General features: G+C 38.9%; 1 protein-coding gene across 1 annotated transcript in view; it reads right to left on the bottom strand.

The window, feature by feature from the left end:
- TRIM33 (tripartite motif containing 33) overlaps positions 1-16,923 on the bottom strand; it is a gene marked incomplete at its 5' end in the record, with an annotated part of 43,606 nt that extends 26,683 nt beyond the window's left edge. Inside the window, 4 exons of the mRNA XM_026077238.1 lie at positions 734-866; positions 3,139-3,286; positions 3,387-3,505; positions 16,716-16,923. Coding sequence (XP_025933023.1) covers positions 734-866; positions 3,139-3,286; positions 3,387-3,505; positions 16,716-16,923 — 608 coding nt within the window. The remainder of the gene's footprint in view (positions 1-733; positions 867-3,138; positions 3,287-3,386; positions 3,506-16,715) is intronic.

The raw sequence follows: 16,923 nt of genomic DNA, 5'->3' as shown, positions 1-16,923 counted from the left end.
AGAGAACCTGTGGTATAAATATGTAACACTGCAAAACTACCTATTATACTTTTCCAAACATTCAAAGAACTATATTACAGAGCTGATGAAGAGGAAAAAGTTTTAAGGTATCTTAAGAGGTTCAAATTTTTTTCTAGCTACTAGGAGAAAAGCAAGCTCCTGAAACACAGGACCCATAACTTCTTTTCATTTGGAATGATGCAACTTTCAGTCAACTACCCAAGCAGACAACTTTAACGTATTTTCCTAGTACAGGGGAATAATCTACAATGCAAAACTTATAGCTTTGTTTTACAGAATTTACCCTACACTGAAGGACTGTTACATAATAAAATACATTCTCTAAGAAATTACCTCATCTGTGACTCACTGCATCCCCTTTGCTTTTTTAAAACACCTGGTGTTCAGGGCTGTAGCAATTTCCATTTAAGTGTTTTATTTGCATCCTCAGTCAAGTGACAGCACCAACAAATGCCAGGCAAGTTAACACATTAATCACACTAAATCGTATCAGACCATGTTGCTCTGAATCTGATCTAAGCTGCCTGACATAGCTCAGCCAGTTATCACTCTTACTGCTTTCAGCACCCGACACAGGCTCTCCTTCCCAAGGGAGCATTTCAGTCTGAGGAGTAAATACAACTGTACTTAATGGCACAGCTGTGTGAAATCAATGTCATTTCTTTTGCCGAGGAAGTACACCACAAGAGTAAAGACAAGGTAGTATACATACCTGTGTTCTTTGTGTTCCAGTAACTGACAGTCTCTGCAGGTCAGCCTGTCACATGTTTCACAGAAAAGTTTTAACTGCTCTTGTTTGTGGACAGGACAGAAGACTGGACGTTGACCAGATGCTCCCACGGCCTCTGTTGTTAAAAACAAATCATTTTTGTATTTTAAAATAAAGTTCAAGACAATCTGAAGAACAACATTGCTAATCACAAAGCTAAGTAACAACCAAGAATTCAGATAAAGCTAACTATAGACCTATTCTCAGTCTAAAGGTACTGTAAATATGTTCATTAAAATATTTTCAGTGCCAGTGATTTACAGCTGTTTCCAGTTTTATTATATTCAGAGGGAAAGAGGAATTCTTCTCCCTATCAGAAATGCTGAAAAGACACTGGCACCTTGTAAGAATGCAAGAACTGTTTCTACACAACCACTAGAATTGTGTACAACTGCTAAACGATTAAATTGCATTCAATTTCACCTCTGACATACTGAAGCATGATCAAATGTCTCTTAAATTTCTATACTGTTGAACACCTATAGATTTTCTAAACTAGTGCTTCAAAACCTTTATAAACTACAGTACGTCATAAGCAACTGCATTAGTAATTGCAAAGTGAACAACAGTATTACCACTGTTACAGTCACTTCAACTCCTGCTAAACGGGATAGCTTTTCCACCTAAGCAAATAAAAGATAATGTCAAAGAACAGTTCTAAAAATTGCCACAACATCTTCTAATTAAGCTTGTTCGAGCTGGGCAGCAAGGGAAATAGCTTTTGGAAAATAAAGCAGGTAAGGCTTAAAACAAGTAAATATGATTGTCTTCCTGGTATTCTCAAGTATTTCTGAAGTCTGTTGTATCATGCAAGTTATTGTAAAGAAAGAGAGCTCATGAATCTAAAGCTGACACTTATTAAAGGAAACGTAAAGTCTCCAAGGCATCTTACAGTCTAACAAGCAAGCAAGGAACAAGCTCTTCTGAGCACATAATGAATAGTCATTCCCTACAATCAGGAGAATTACTAGGGATCAGCGTCTGTCAGGTAGGTCAAAGGAAGGCTAAATACTTGCCACGCTGACTATATGACTTGGATTCATGCTTCATAAATACCAATCTGAATTTTTTGTATAAAGTTTACTGTATCAGAACAGTCATTTTTCTGCAGCTCTCCAGTCAGGTTACTGAAGGTTAAATGGGGCTATATTATCCCCTCGATAGTCACAGTATAGCATTCTTAATGAAAAGCATTTCTAATTCTTCATAATAGCCTGTCATTTGATTACATCTTAATGGGTTATCTCCTATTAGGACCAAGAAGTTTAAACTTAAATATGTAGGATTTTTATGAAACAGTACCCAATAAGACAAAGAAAAGTCTCTCTCAAGATGAAGTTTCTCAGAACAAGTGAAACAAGATCTTTGACTAAAGGAAGTAAGTTCAATAGTAAACATTTTAACTATTAATATGATTTTGACAAAAGCTTTGGCAGAAAACTGTGCAGTGCTATTCTTTTGAGATGGCACAAGAGAAGCTCTTAGTTATTTTAAATTAATAGAGAGTAAGACATCAAGATCTCTCATCCTTGGTATGATCAACCTTTGTGATACATCCAGATTATGTAGAACCTACAGGTTTTCAATCATAACTTAATCTCATTTACAAAGTAAATCTAAACTAAAATCCAGTTATTTTTTAACTGTTTTGAGAACATTTTCTACACTACTTCAGTAGATTTAAAATGCTATGCAGTCAAATGATAATTTAAGAGTCAACTTCTAATAAAACTGCGTATCTAAAACTGTGCACACACTTCACAGATAAATTTTTGCTAACCAAAAAAAGAGAGATTATGGTTAACATGCATTAAAATTCCTCATTTACTTTGCAGTACCAATGCAACAATATCATTACATTGAGTAAGAATATAATTTTATCTGTGTATACTTTTCCACTGTGAGAAGTATAATTGCTCCTTATAACTGAGTATAGCAGACTGTATAATTACATTCTCTTGGCCAATAGATCCAATTACCAATATGTCAATACTCTGCAGATTTCAACCCTTCCATATAGTTTATTCTACTAAATAAAATAAAATAAAGGGATTATTAACAAATGATCTTAATCCTTTCCAAAGATCATGGTCTCATCCTGTCTCTTCTGCACTTGGACATTTCAAATTGTATAAAGTATTAGCGAATAAGCCGTTTTAGCTTAAAACTTAGTGTCTTCCTCTATTTTGAGACCTGCCAGTTTTGCCCTGGTAGCTCTTTACTAAACTTTTCCCAACTGTTTGTGGAAGCCAGGCAACTAGTTGGTACCTAAATAATTCTCTTTTTACACATGCCAAAGAGAAAGAGGTTTTACTACAGGTAGGACTAAGTGATATCCAAACACTCACCTGAAGATACATCCTCTTTTTTTCTGATCATATGATCTTTAGTAAATTTTACTCGCTGATGAGCTTCTATGCAAGTTTTGCACAACCATTCCCCACATTCCACACAAAACCCAACAGCACTGGCATTATCTTCACAGCTTGTACACACCTAGAAAGGGAAACAAATTTCCATCATTCCCCTGAAAAGCATTAATGTGCATAGAAACAAAAACAGCACGTGAATTCTGAAAAGGGGGAAAATGACATACCTGTTCCGATTTCTCATCAGAGCTACTTGGCGTTTCTGATGTGTCTTTTACAAAGTAGTTATCCACCAGGTCTATCTGTCTGCACTCCTGGCGGCATATGGGACATCTGATTACACCAACTGCAAAATAGAAAGAGTTTTATATTCCCTAGTTTTGAGAAAAAGAATGGGAAAGTCAACTCACCAGAATCAACAAGAATGAACAAAAAAATCCGCCTCAGACTGTTCGTTTCACTTAGGTAAATGAAGAAATGCCACAACTGACAACACTGCCCTTAAAAAACTGTCATTATCCAGCTCTAACAGGTTACATTAAAAAAAAAAAAAAAAAGCATACCTCAAGTTGAGAGAATTTCTACAGCATACTCAGTTTTTCTACGGATTTTTCTGAACCAAGACATATTTTCAGCCAAACCCTTTGTTTGCCCCAAGCAAATGCCTTCCCCCCCCCCCCGTTAAACTCAAGATACCCTTTAATGAATTTTTATAACCCTCTATTGTCCAGTTTGTTTTAAGGTAAGTGTTAGGGGAAATGTACCCGGATAGTCTGGTGTGATGCTCGTGAAAGTATCAAAGAAGAGTGTCACAACGTACTTTCTAACATAACCCACTTTGATGAGCTCGGGGGAGGCAGATGCAGTAATATGCACGATCTGAAGGTTTCATGAATTTTTTCAAATAGTGTTCTGAAGGGAAGGTGTTCCAGCCACAGTAGTAGTATGAGCTTCTAACAAAAAAATCCTCTCATGCCAGCTACATCTGCCTTTCTACAAAACCTAGACCAGACACTTTGCACATATACATAAAAATGTATACAAATAGTTTTAAACACTGGATATCAATTAGACTAGTCCCTTTCCTGCATTCTCCAAAAGATCTGCTTTGTTATCCTCTGCACTTGCTAAATCAGAGTTCTAAATCCTCAGCTGAGCTGCAAAGAAGTTACTAAATGAACCAAAATGACAATTAAAAAATTTCTAGGAACAACCTACACTGAAGATTTAAAAATCTATTTACCACTAACAAGATGGTTAACAGTTTCTTCCTAGAAATGTTATGCAGTCTTAAATCAAGCTCCTACATATATTTACCATAGAATATTTTTTTAAAGTGAAGCTTTCAAAGGGATTAGGGACTTATGTTTACTGGGATGCTTGAAACACTTTGAAATGTAAAGGTAATTAAATGATGCTTAACTCCTTTGTGGATATTCTGTTAGAATACTAGGTCTTATTTGATAGAGATTAATTACATCAGCAGTTAATTAGCATTAATTTTTCCAAGTGCTAAGATTAATGATAGCCTCTTCAGAACACAAATGACTCATTTCAGAGCAACAGCAACAATCCAACTAGAAATTCCCTCTCGTCAAACCACACACGCTTCAAGAGTAAGATGTGAAATATAACTAGTATTTCAATACCAAATATACTTTTCATTTCTACAATAAAGACTCCCTCATATGGAAAACATTGAGATTTTCTTCCTACTGAAAGGCAAAATTCCTTTGGAGAATACTATACAGAAGCCATTTACCAGCTGATGTGTATATACACTTGCACAACAAAAATTTCAACCTTTTACCATTAATACCATTCCATCTCAAACAGACCACAGCTAAAGCGGATTTTTAGTGCTCTCTGGTTAATCACATGAAACATGACAGAAGAAACAAAGCCCAAGATCTATAATCTCTACAATACAAAGTCAAGTTCCACAGATTCAAACCACTTCCTGTAAAGAAGGTTCTGCTTTTTGGGTCGTCTTTTTTTGGGGGGGGGGGGGGGGGGAGGGATCTTCCCTCCCCTCTGATTTTATTCAAACCTTCAGTGATTTGTCTGGTTTAAAAAAAAGATGTCAAAATAGAGCAATCCAATGGGCAGGCCCTGGGCTAGATTCTAACCATGGATAATGCCCTCTTGCTCACAACTTTTGTCCTCAAGGATACAGAACGGGGGTGCAAACAGCAAATACTGTTCTCAAGCACCTGCTTTTGGAACCTATGTAATCAAGTGCACTTTGCACCCAAGATGTCCCCAGCGCTCTGTGCTGGGCGAAGGGAGGCAGCTCCGCAGGACCCCTCACTGCAGACGGTTGACCACTCTTACTTACAGTACAATCCTAATTAGAAGCTGCATGTACAGTAACAATTAGAAAACTGTATTTCAAGAAATTGTTTCCCTTCCCACAAAGGCATTTATTTTCACATTACTTATAGTAACCTCTAGAAAGTCAGAAATCCTTTAACTTGCTCATAAAAGAAAACAGGCACAAGTGACTGTTTCAGAAAACAAAAGAATATTTTGGTAAAGAAATCCTTGCACATGAAGAACTTACAGCAGATTTATGGCAATAAAGAACATTAGGATTCCTACATTATACTTATTCATCGTGTTTGTTAGTCAGCATTAAACTTCTCTCAATGGATCAAAGTCCTAAGAAAAAGCCTTGCAATTCTCATTCAGCATATTAGATTTCTTTTTCACATCTCAATGCCGGTTATTCTCAATGGTAGCTTTCCAATATTACATGAGCCATTGTATACCTCATACACTTGACATTTCCCATTCTTTTAATCTAATATAAAACAAATGTATGCAACATCATTAGTGATAGAAGTCAAACTGCATTACTTCAAATGTTACAGACAAGGCTTATTTTGGGAGTGAAGAAGAAAAAGCAGAGAAAATCTACACTGAAACATTAACAGAATTACTAAAGTATTAACAGAAAAGAAAAATGGGAAGAAACCCTCATCTTTGTCAAAACTTGAGAAAATTAGCGAACTAACAAAGTTTATGGTAAAATTGAATGAGAATGTATTTTAGGACAAACTACAGCTCAAACCTTTATATAACCCATTAGAAAGACAAAGTTTCAATGCCAGTTTCAGTCAAAAAAAATTCCTACAGAAGAAAATTAAAATGAAGTAACAGTAAAAATATCACCCTAGTAATACTCTAGCAGAACTTATTATATGTTTTCTCTGTGTGAATTTAAATTAGAAGCTTAATATTGGGGGGGGGGGGAGTGTTAGCCCTGGTACACTTATTTACACTGTAACAGCGCTTTCAGAAAAAGCATGGAGCTACTTCCCAGGAACAGGATTCAGATAGCCCAGAAGAAAAACTATTGTTAAAAGATCACTATTTTTCTAAATCACAGTAGAATTAGGATTAGAGATGCATTTATAGAAATTATGAAGACGAGACTGGTTTATGTTCTCTTCCCAATCCTAATAATTCCCATAAAGACTTCCTGTGTTCTCAGGGATATCTTCCTGTTATTCTGGAGCCATAAGTTTATATTCTGGAAGTTAACAGCAGCACTAAAGCAAAGAGTTGAGAATCAGGATGTTTGTTTCAGATATGGCAGGATTTAGTTCAAATCCCATGCAGCTCAGTTTCACCTAACCACAAAATGCTTCTTCCCTGACAGAAGCATTAGAAGAAATAATAAATACTGAAAGTATCAGGTGAAACTCTGTGCTTAGGGTCCACGATGCTTTAAACTACAGTTCCTCTCTGGCTTATTCACAGTATTGAAATGAATTACAGCTTATTCTAAATTAATTGTGCAGTTAAGATCAGATTTGATTTTTCCTGTCACGTACTTCTCCAAACATTTGCCAGAATAGCAGAAGTATGTTCAATCATACAAGTTTACCGTCTCATCCACTGTTGCATACAACATGTAGCCTGAACAGAGTTTTGTTTCTCTCCTTTTATCCTACCTAAGGCTGATTTAAGTGAGAAGCAGGAATAATTTCTTACCTGAAAATTAGGTTTGAGAGTCACCAATCCAGCAGGTAGGAAAAGCCTGCTTTGCACTGTCAACCACACTCAAAGGCAGACAGGTCTCACTTGCCATCTTCTCACACCATGAGCCACTCCTGCCTATCATGCCACCAGCAGAGAGAGAGAGAGTTTCCAAAGCCTGCAACAGAGGGAGAAAAGAAACTCCCAGATTCCTTGCGACAAGCTCCTAAGGAGTCTCCTGGCCTTGCCAGAAAGAGCAATCCACCTGATACACTAATCTGAGCTGAGGAAAACCACCATGGAGAACTGACAGAGAAGCACGACTGCAACAGGGTAGTCAGGGATCCTCTGCAGGAAGTACAGCCAGATGTGGCTGCGCGCAGCTAGCCAAGGCCTGCACTCTGCACTCTCCCACCCTCTCCAACGCACAGCAGCAGCTTGAGGCAGCACCTGCCAGAGATGGGCAAAGGGAACGCCGCCTCTTCCAAAACCAGTCGCGGCCCTGGCATGGAGTTGCCCCTGCTCGCGTGGGAACCTGCGTCCCCGCAAGTTCGGCTGCGAGCAACAACCACGGGACCAAAGACTGTCAGACAAGAGAGTCTGAGCACACCTTCAGCTCTCCAGGCAACTCCTGGAAGGTTAGCAGCTATGCTTCTGACCGAAGTAGAAGATAAAATGCCTCAGACAAAGAACTAAGAGTTTTGTCAGAATGAAGAGACAAGCAACAGAAATTTTAATGCATAACAAGTGTCGTACTATTCAAAAATTGCTAGAAGTCACATCTTCCTTAAATCTCATGTTAGACATTCCCACTTTTTGGTAATAAAAGATTTTACTAAGAATACAGATATGAGAGGAGCATCTATTTAATCCTTTTAACTATTTATGATTTAGATAACCAAGCACACTAAGCTAAAACACAGACATCAAAGGAAGTCAGCAAGTGAAAAACTGAAATATATTAAGGAGCAAAAAGTAACTTTTTGTTTTTCTAAAAACAGAAAGATTGCTAACAAAAAATCTACAATATAATCCAGTGCCAAATCTCAATGGAACATTTCAAAGAACTTAAAATTTCAAATGGGAGATGTGTTTTTAATCTACCATTGTCAACTAACACCTAAAGCCACAAAGAAAGTATTTTCTTAATTATAATTCTGAACTATGACGATACCTTCTTTACATATGTGTTTTTAAAATTTCCCCAGGGTGATCACATTTCTCTGATGGCTATTTGCATGCATCTCAAAATGTGAGGTTTTTTTTCAACAGCGTAATACAATTAATTCTTAAACCATTTTAAACAGCAGATATTAAAACCTGACTTATAATTCATTTCTCCAGTCTGACTCCTTAATACTGGCAACATTGAAATACTCTTCCAAATTTTAAAAATGCTTTAAAATGAGAAAGCTACAGAAATGGAAGGAAAAATGCCTGATTCTCTGTATTCCCAGTCTTGTGGGATCAAAGTAGGGAAATTTTTCCAGAGAAAGCTTATGTCAAGCTGTTGACTGTTATACATACTCTAGTTTGATGTTAGGTCGGACTTCCTTAATATCAATTAACATCAATTGCAATTGACCGATCTGCCCCCAGTACTTCTTTGCGAGATGCATTCTGCCCAGTATGATAGCATGCGTTCAACTCATACCTACTGCTTCTGCATACAAGACAACAAAAAAACCCGACATGTTCTGAACCCTGTTCTTCACTCCCTACTCACATGTCTGGAAACTACCTGCTGGAAGGTCACCAGGTATTTCAGAGACCATCTGCAGATGAGCAAGGATTCTTGAGATAGCCAACATGAATTATTTTGTTTCCTAGTCAAATCCATGTACTACATGACCACCTTGATCTGATTTTTTGAATTTTTGATTACAAACACCAGAGCAAAGTTGGCTGGAAGTCTCCAGCACTATGGCCATGGTGGGAGAGAAAGGGGAGGGAAAGGGAACACAGCTACACAGCTAATTTCAAGCAATACTTGAAAGCTAATACGGTAAGAAGTTTCTTTCAGTAAGAAATACTCAAAGTGCTAATTCCAAAAGAGCCTCTGGCACAAAGCAAAGGGTGCTGCCAAGGGTGAGCCCATCCCCAAGGCAAGCAGGGCCGGCCAGGCGTGCAGCCCCCCCGCTGGGCGCGCGCTCATGCGGTGCCGGCTGCGCAGACGCAGCTGCGCGGAGGGGCTCGGCCTCTGCAGCAGCCCAGCAGCTCCGGGCAGAGCTGGGCACACAAAGTGTATGCCACTGACCATCGATTCAGTTCGTTAAGTTATTCTCCCCTCCACCATTTTTTATGTTCTCAGACTTCTTGTACGGATGGATTTCTCCCTTTTAAAATCACCGTACCTGACACTGATTCTAAATTATCCATTTTCATCAGAAGGAATTCCTCATTCTCTGTGTGTTAATTTTATTTAAATCTCCAAAGCTGCTTGATCCAACCAATTTGCCAGCTTTTACTACTCATAACAGTAACTTGTTCTTTCTTATTTAGAAACAATTTCACCTGAGATGAGACATACTAAAGCTCAAAAGAGAATCATAGTACCCTTCCACAAAAGGTAAATTTCAAACACTAGTTTATTTTCAATACAACATGAATATCTGTTTCAAGCATATTCCTGAGGAAATTTTCCATTTTTTCCACTCCAAACAGAAAATGCAGTTCTAGTCACTTTACACAAGAACACACACCAAAAAAATAAAAACCACAACAGCTAAAAACGAGAGAAAGCGTGCAATACACACAAAGTAAACCAAACAAAATGAATCAAAACCACACCATCACAGACACCTGTTTAAGTAGATATTTACAGGTTTGTTTTTCTTAATTCATAATGGATATCACTAAGAGCCATTTTGAGGAAGAAGAGTAAGTTATACCAGTTTTTAATCAGTCAATCACGGTATGATAACACCATACTTGTTACCTGTATCATTTCAACAGGCACGTTCTCAGTTGCTTCCTATTTAGTGCAAGAAAGAGACCATATGTTTCAAAACTGAAACCTATTCACAAGAAGTCTAACAGACCAGGTGAACCAAATACAGTTGCCAAAGTCCACTGGATAAACGCCTTAATTATTACTCAACCAACCCTAGAAATCATGGACAGAACAGACAGTGCTATGAACAAGGGGCGCAATTTCTATAAAGTCCTGAGGACCTATAATACGTAGCATGGACTTAGACGTCATTGGCCAACCTAGCAAACAGAAACTCTCCGTTCTCTATTTAGATTCATGAATAATTTATCCAGTAATTACACCAATCTCACAAAGAAAAGCAAACTGTTGTTTAAGACCATAAGACCTAATGACTTGCAATGCAATTTCTTTTTAGCTTTCCTTCTTGAAACAGGAAAACAGTGAAAAGTTAGACTCTTAAAACTTACCTGTGTTCTATAACTTAAATGCAAAGTCACTGAAATATTTTCACAGTGCTTCTTTTTGCAAACCATGAACATGTATTGGCCAGCTCTTTCTGGCACTGGTCTACACTCCTGAATGCAGAGTGCTGGGATGCAGAAAGTCTTGCTGAATGGTTAAGACAAGGTCTGAACCAAGAGGGGAACAGCGGGTACAGAGCCAAGAACTTCAACTAAGAGCAGCTGATGAGCAAAAGACAGAAATCGGGATATAAGCCAAGTCTGAAGAGTACCGTAGCGATGGCACAGGACGTAACACTGGACCCGAAAGAAGCCACTAAGGATGCAACCATAAACAGTTTATTACAAGAAGCAGTCTTCACACACAGGGATCACCCCGATGACCCCCAAGGCAGAGCTGATAAAGTTCGTTCATCTAGCAATAAGCCCAGCACTGAGGAAACACAAATGGCATACTCAAAGAAAACGCAGCGTATCTTTGTTTTTAAGAAATGAGAGTCAACATATGCAAAGATAAGAACAAAACAGATGCAACTAGTACTCAAAATAATCCCAAAGACACAAAGGTATACGATTAAGGGATAAGACACTACAAAAAGTGCTTTGCACTTCAATGGCACCATTCACCACCAGATCCCTTCCATCACTGGACTCCTAACTATATGCCTAAAACATCAAAATTAGACATTTCTTACAATATGCTTTTACACATACATAAAAGACAGCTCTGCTGTTCACGTATCAAACGCTAAAGTGAAACTACCTCCTAGGAGGCATGAAGTCCTTTCATGCTACCCATACTACTAACCATTTTTTTCCCTCAGGAATAGAACATTTTTTTTATTCAACAGAACAAGGTGATTTTTAGATAAATTAAAGTTTAGGTACAATATTAACATTGCCTGCTCTTTTTGGAGCAACTTCCTCAAACAAGTTTGCTTTTACATCACAGCAGAAAGATTATATTTTTCAGGATTTGTAATTTTGTGAGCTTTTTTCTTCTCTGAGGAGTGGGGAGCAGAAGGGAAGGTGTAACACATCCTCCAAGTATCTGACATATTTGACTCTTAGTTTGAAACCTAGGGAGTCTTTTCAGTAGTGCAAAGTGAAATTCAAAGTACCTCTCTTCCAAATGGTTTATCCAGGAATTGAGCCCAAATTGTTTTATTCCCAAATACCCTTACTTACATTCTACAATTTTTATTTTCGTTGAACATCCAACTTATTTAACATAAACTTCTGGATGATTGATCTGTAAGATGAAAATCAGGATAAATTCTTTAGTTACTTCATGACATTACAGAAAACTAAGACCCTAAAATAGGATTAAAAAAAAACAAAAAAAATTTTTGATCTCATTTTAATATCCTAAAATAGAACATTTAAAGTATCTTGCAGACAACAAGTTGAACAGGAGGCAGCAGGATGCCCTTGCAGAAAAGCAGGCCAACTGCACCCTGGGCTGCATGAGCAAGTACAGCCAGCAGGTCCAGGGAGCAATCCTTCCCCTCCGTTCAGCCCTTTGGGAGACCACACCTGGACACAGGGTGCAGCGTGGGACTCCCCAGCACAGGACAGACACCGACACATGGGGGCAAGTCCAGCAGAGGCCCCCAAGACGGTGAGGGATGGAGCACACAACACAGGAGGAGAGGCTGCAGGAAACAGCCTTGTTTAGCCTGGACCTGGGGACCCTGCTGCTGTCTACAACTACCGGATGGGGGTGGCGCACTGAAAACTGACTCAAACCAACTCTTCCCAGAGGTGCACCATGGAAGGACCAGTGGTAACAGGCACGAGCTGGAACAAGGGAAATTTTGATTGAAATAATTTATATATATATATATATATATATACACACACAAATACGCACACTTAAACACTGAGGGTAGTCAAACGCTGCCACGTGGGCTCACAGAGACTGTGAAACCACCATCCTAGTAAATACTCAAAACTCAACTGGACATGGCCCTAAGCAACCTCCTCTACCTGGACCTCTTTGAGCAAGAGGTTGGGCTAGAGACCTCTGGAGGTCCCTTCCAGCCTATGTGATTCTGTGATCTTTCAAGAACATTCATTTTAAATAAATGGCTTAGATTTTCTGTTGATACTAATGAGACATCACATCAATTACCCCTAGACTAAAACTCTACCAAGGCATCCACTGACAATCAAGTCTTCAACCTTGCATAATCCTAATTAATGTTTTCTCAAACATTATCATTTTAGACATCTGTTTTTAAACATACATACTTGTTTTGGGTTGAAAAGTGTCAATGCAAAAGTACTTGAGTGAATAAAAGTAAACTCAAAATCACTTCAGATGTTTACACTGCTATAATGACAATAAAGCTTCACGCTTCAGGAAATATTTGTAAGCACTTGTGTGATCTAATAACTCAAACTTCCTTTTTAAGTTAAAACTTGGCACGTATGCAGTCCTCTAAGGAACAAATCTCTGCCAGGTTTCACTTATTGGTTGTGAACACCAACAGTAGTTACTGCACATGCATAATATTCACTTCCCTCAGCAATTTAAGCGTTCATCAGATGTGTATTTCTGAATAGCCACACATCAAAACACCTGTTCTAGTTTCATTGATTAGACATTCAAATAAATCCACATAGGTCAAACAAGTGACACAATCTATCCAAAAAAAAAAAAATTTTAAAAAAAAGAACCTGCTTTGAAGTTCTATTCCTAACTCAGCTTCTTCACTTCTCTTTTTTTAAACCAAACAATTCCTGCTTATATCATAACTGTCATGAATGGAACTGATAACACATCATACTTAATACAGAAAAACAATTTGTTGTAGTCACAGACATCAATTCTAGGGTTATTATAAAAATAACACATGACTAGAGCATACTCAAACAAAAACATTATATTAAAATACACTGTTAATGTAGATTGAAATTTATATTTCAGACAAAGATTTCTTAATACCTCCAGAATATGAGCTAAACATTTTTCAGAATTCAACCTTTCTGGGGCTCCAGTGTATATTTATGTCCCTGTCTCACCAACACAAGAGAAAGCCAAAGAGTCAAGAGAGCTCAGGTACAGGAATGAAGCTGGATTGCGTGCTGACATTCACTGAAACCAAGACTGAAGGCATTTGCATAGCTTAAGCAGTCCATTTGAAATGGGAATTTTCAACTTTCCTGACTGAAAATACAATAACTACTACCAAACTAAGATAATTAAGTTATACATAAATTATATCATGTCTGTGAGAATGTGATATATGACCCCCTTCCAAAGCAAATGAAAAATAGAATTACTGCATAATTTAAGGTGTGACTTAATATAATTTTTCTGAACACACATACTACGTATAGGAGTTGAGTTCAGCATCTCAAAACAATCTACAGTACTATATATTACAGCACTCCCAGTATTAAATGTACTGTTGCTCTACTTATATGTACATGCACATAAACCAATTGTCTACATTTTCCGTAAGCTCTCCGAAAGCATCTCGTAGCTTATTTTCTAAGTTTTCAGCAGCCTAATGAAGGCCTGCCAGATTGTGACATTCACAAGGAGCTGGGAGAACCACACATTCTCTCTACTGAGATAATCTTCTTAAGAGAGATTGTAAATACCTCAGAGAGGCAGTGAAATCTCAAAATAACCTATCCTCCCAGGAATAAAAGCAGGGAGTACATAAAAAAGTTGCTTTGCAGTATCTTTAATTTCCTAAAATCTCTAACTTAAAAATACATATTTTTCAGAATAGTGTAATACTTAACACAAGAAGGCATTTTCTTTTAGGCTTCTATTCAACCTAAAAGAAATAGTCTAGCTGGACAGCTGATACAGCAGACAGAGAGAATTCATCTATCCACCCAATAAAATGCATACTTCAGTGACCTATAAAGGTCATTTATACCTGCAACAGGTAGGAAACCATCAGTTACTTTTCATACTACCGCAAACCATAACTTTGGAGAATTATTTTTAACTTTGGTCAGTGTTTCTCAGGTTTAGGAATTGAGACCATTTTTCTGTCCTCAGTAGTAGTGTCCCTCAAAGGAGGGACGATGGGGTAGGAGAAGAGATCCCGATATGGACCAGTTGCAACTGCTGCCTTCAAGCCTCTTTCCTGTCTTCTCCATAAGAGCAGCATGCTGCCGTCAGGGAAGGGTACTGTCACTCAGAGAGGTGCTATGTAGGTACTGACCTTGCGCTCAACTCCCGGTAGGCAGCTTCCACAGTTACTGTCCAATAAATATATATATTTAGTATTTTAAGTACTGGCAATTCTTAAGGAGCAAAACCTGAAACTAAATTAAGAAAGCAACCGGAAAAATGTTGAGGAAAAAAAAAAGCCACAGCAGTTTTTTCAAGGCATCTGTAATTCTTTTATCTAGGTGTAGAATACCTGAAAAATAGCAGGCAAATTTAGACACATATAAAATAGCATGGCATAGAATCCAGCAGCGAGAGCCTGCAGGTGAGTGTAACCTGCTTCAGGTATAGCTATGGGTACCATTTCCCATTAATTCTTTCTTCAAGAAAACAGTATCTGCTCACAGCAGGGTAACAAAAGCCTTTAAAAACTACAGAATTACATTAAAAAGTTAGGGAAAGTACAGAAGCAGTAGAAGTGAAAGTAACACTAGGATTCCTAACTGTTATAATCTATGCCAGCTGGGAAGGAATCCACATGACTAAGCAACATGGTACTTCTCTGTATATTAAGAATGTCCATTTTTACCTCATTTTTTTGTAGAGTGTTTCATTTGCCATCAACTGATTCCATTTGTAATGCGCAGAGAGAGCTGTCCACAAAACTGCAGCTTTATCTGCAGTTGTGGTTGGTCAATGCTTCGTTCTTAAGTGACTCACCAGACTAATAAATACCATCACGGCTGGACCATACACATCATTACCTACATGCACATCTTGCTCAGGTCAGCTAAAAGTTCTTGATGCACCAATCAAACGCTGAATACTTATTTTACCAAAGCACACCATCAAGCATTCTTAAAACGTGTATGACAGGAACTGATATTCCAGTTCATATTTACTTCAGAAGTTGCCATTCACTTTTCCTGCACCTGTACCTTAACAGACACATTCATTTAATCCCACTAAGTCCTAGAATATAAACCTAGCCTTGCCGGTCCTGTAACTTTTAATACTATACATCATGCAAAATGCAGAACCTAGAACTTAACAAAAAGGATCATAAGACCAACCGAATGCTTTAGCTAGTCTATTTAAAGTACATTTAATACATCACCTCTTTAAAACTGATGGACCTTCTAAGACCATATCCCAGAGGAACAGGTTCTGAACATTTTGTATGAAAGAACCACTACTACCCCAAGTTAATTCCTTATCAACACATCACTGTGCAACACAGGAAAGACTTGAGTCGTTGTTAAAACCAGGAAGATGTCACTGAACAAGGTTCCTTTGACTACAGGGCCCAGTTAAGAGCTATAAAACCACTTACCAGGGCCCTAGTTTGGTCTGTAGACCACAGCGTGAGTCACTTTGCTAAAAGCTTTACAATTCCATCCCTGAACACGCAAACAAATAAGAAAGTTAAATTCAAGTTGTGATTTCAACAAAAGTATATGGAAGGAGAAGTCTGCACTTGTCCCATAGCACAAAACGTGTGTATGCACAGAGTACACAGGCAAGGCAACTGACGAGCGAGACTGCAATGTTTTAACTACACACACAGGAAGCTGGAAACACATATCTGGAAGTAGGTGTACTACACATACCACTTCCCATTCAGCACATAATTCTCTATCAACAGATGTCACTTAGACAAATAGTTTTCTCAGACACTGTAGAAGTGAACAGTCGAACATCTCATAGATATGCTTCTAATATAGTACCTCTGAAAATCAAAACAAAACAAAACACACAACCTAATTTGCACTACCATTCCAAAACACGCAGACCAACTTCCAAATCTCGGCCACGACTTGGAAACACGAAGCATACTGCACACGGGTGTTGTAAGGATTATGGCAGTAGAAACACCAGCGATCGCGCACGCAATCTCTCCGAGTCTGGCCACTGGAGAAGCCGAGGAGAAGGCAGGATTCACAGTGGGGACGTCCCAGCTGCCGGGCAAGGCCGGCCCGGCGCGGAGACAACACGCGAGGGAGCGGCGCAGGGCGGCGCGGCGCAGGGCGGCGCTCACCTTGCTGGATGTCGCCGTTGGCCCCGCCGGGCACGGGCACGCTGAGCTGCCGCTCGGGCTCGGGCAGGCAGCGCCGGCAGAAGGAGTGCAGGCAGGGCAGCAGCTTGGGCTCGGCCTCGCGCCGGCTCTGCAGGCTCTGCGCGCACACGGCGCAGGTGTCCAGCAGCGAGAAGGGCCCCGGCGCCGCCGGCGTCAGCGGCGGCACCGG

This window comes from Apteryx rowi, unplaced genomic scaffold (genome assembly GCF_003343035.1).
Source record: "Apteryx rowi isolate R43461 unplaced genomic scaffold, aptRow1 scaffold_45, whole genome shotgun sequence".
Taxonomy (NCBI): Eukaryota; Metazoa; Chordata; class Aves; order Apterygiformes; family Apterygidae; genus Apteryx; species Apteryx rowi.
The sequence above is the reverse complement of the archived record's forward strand: the minus strand, read 5'-3'. Positions and strand labels throughout refer to the sequence as shown.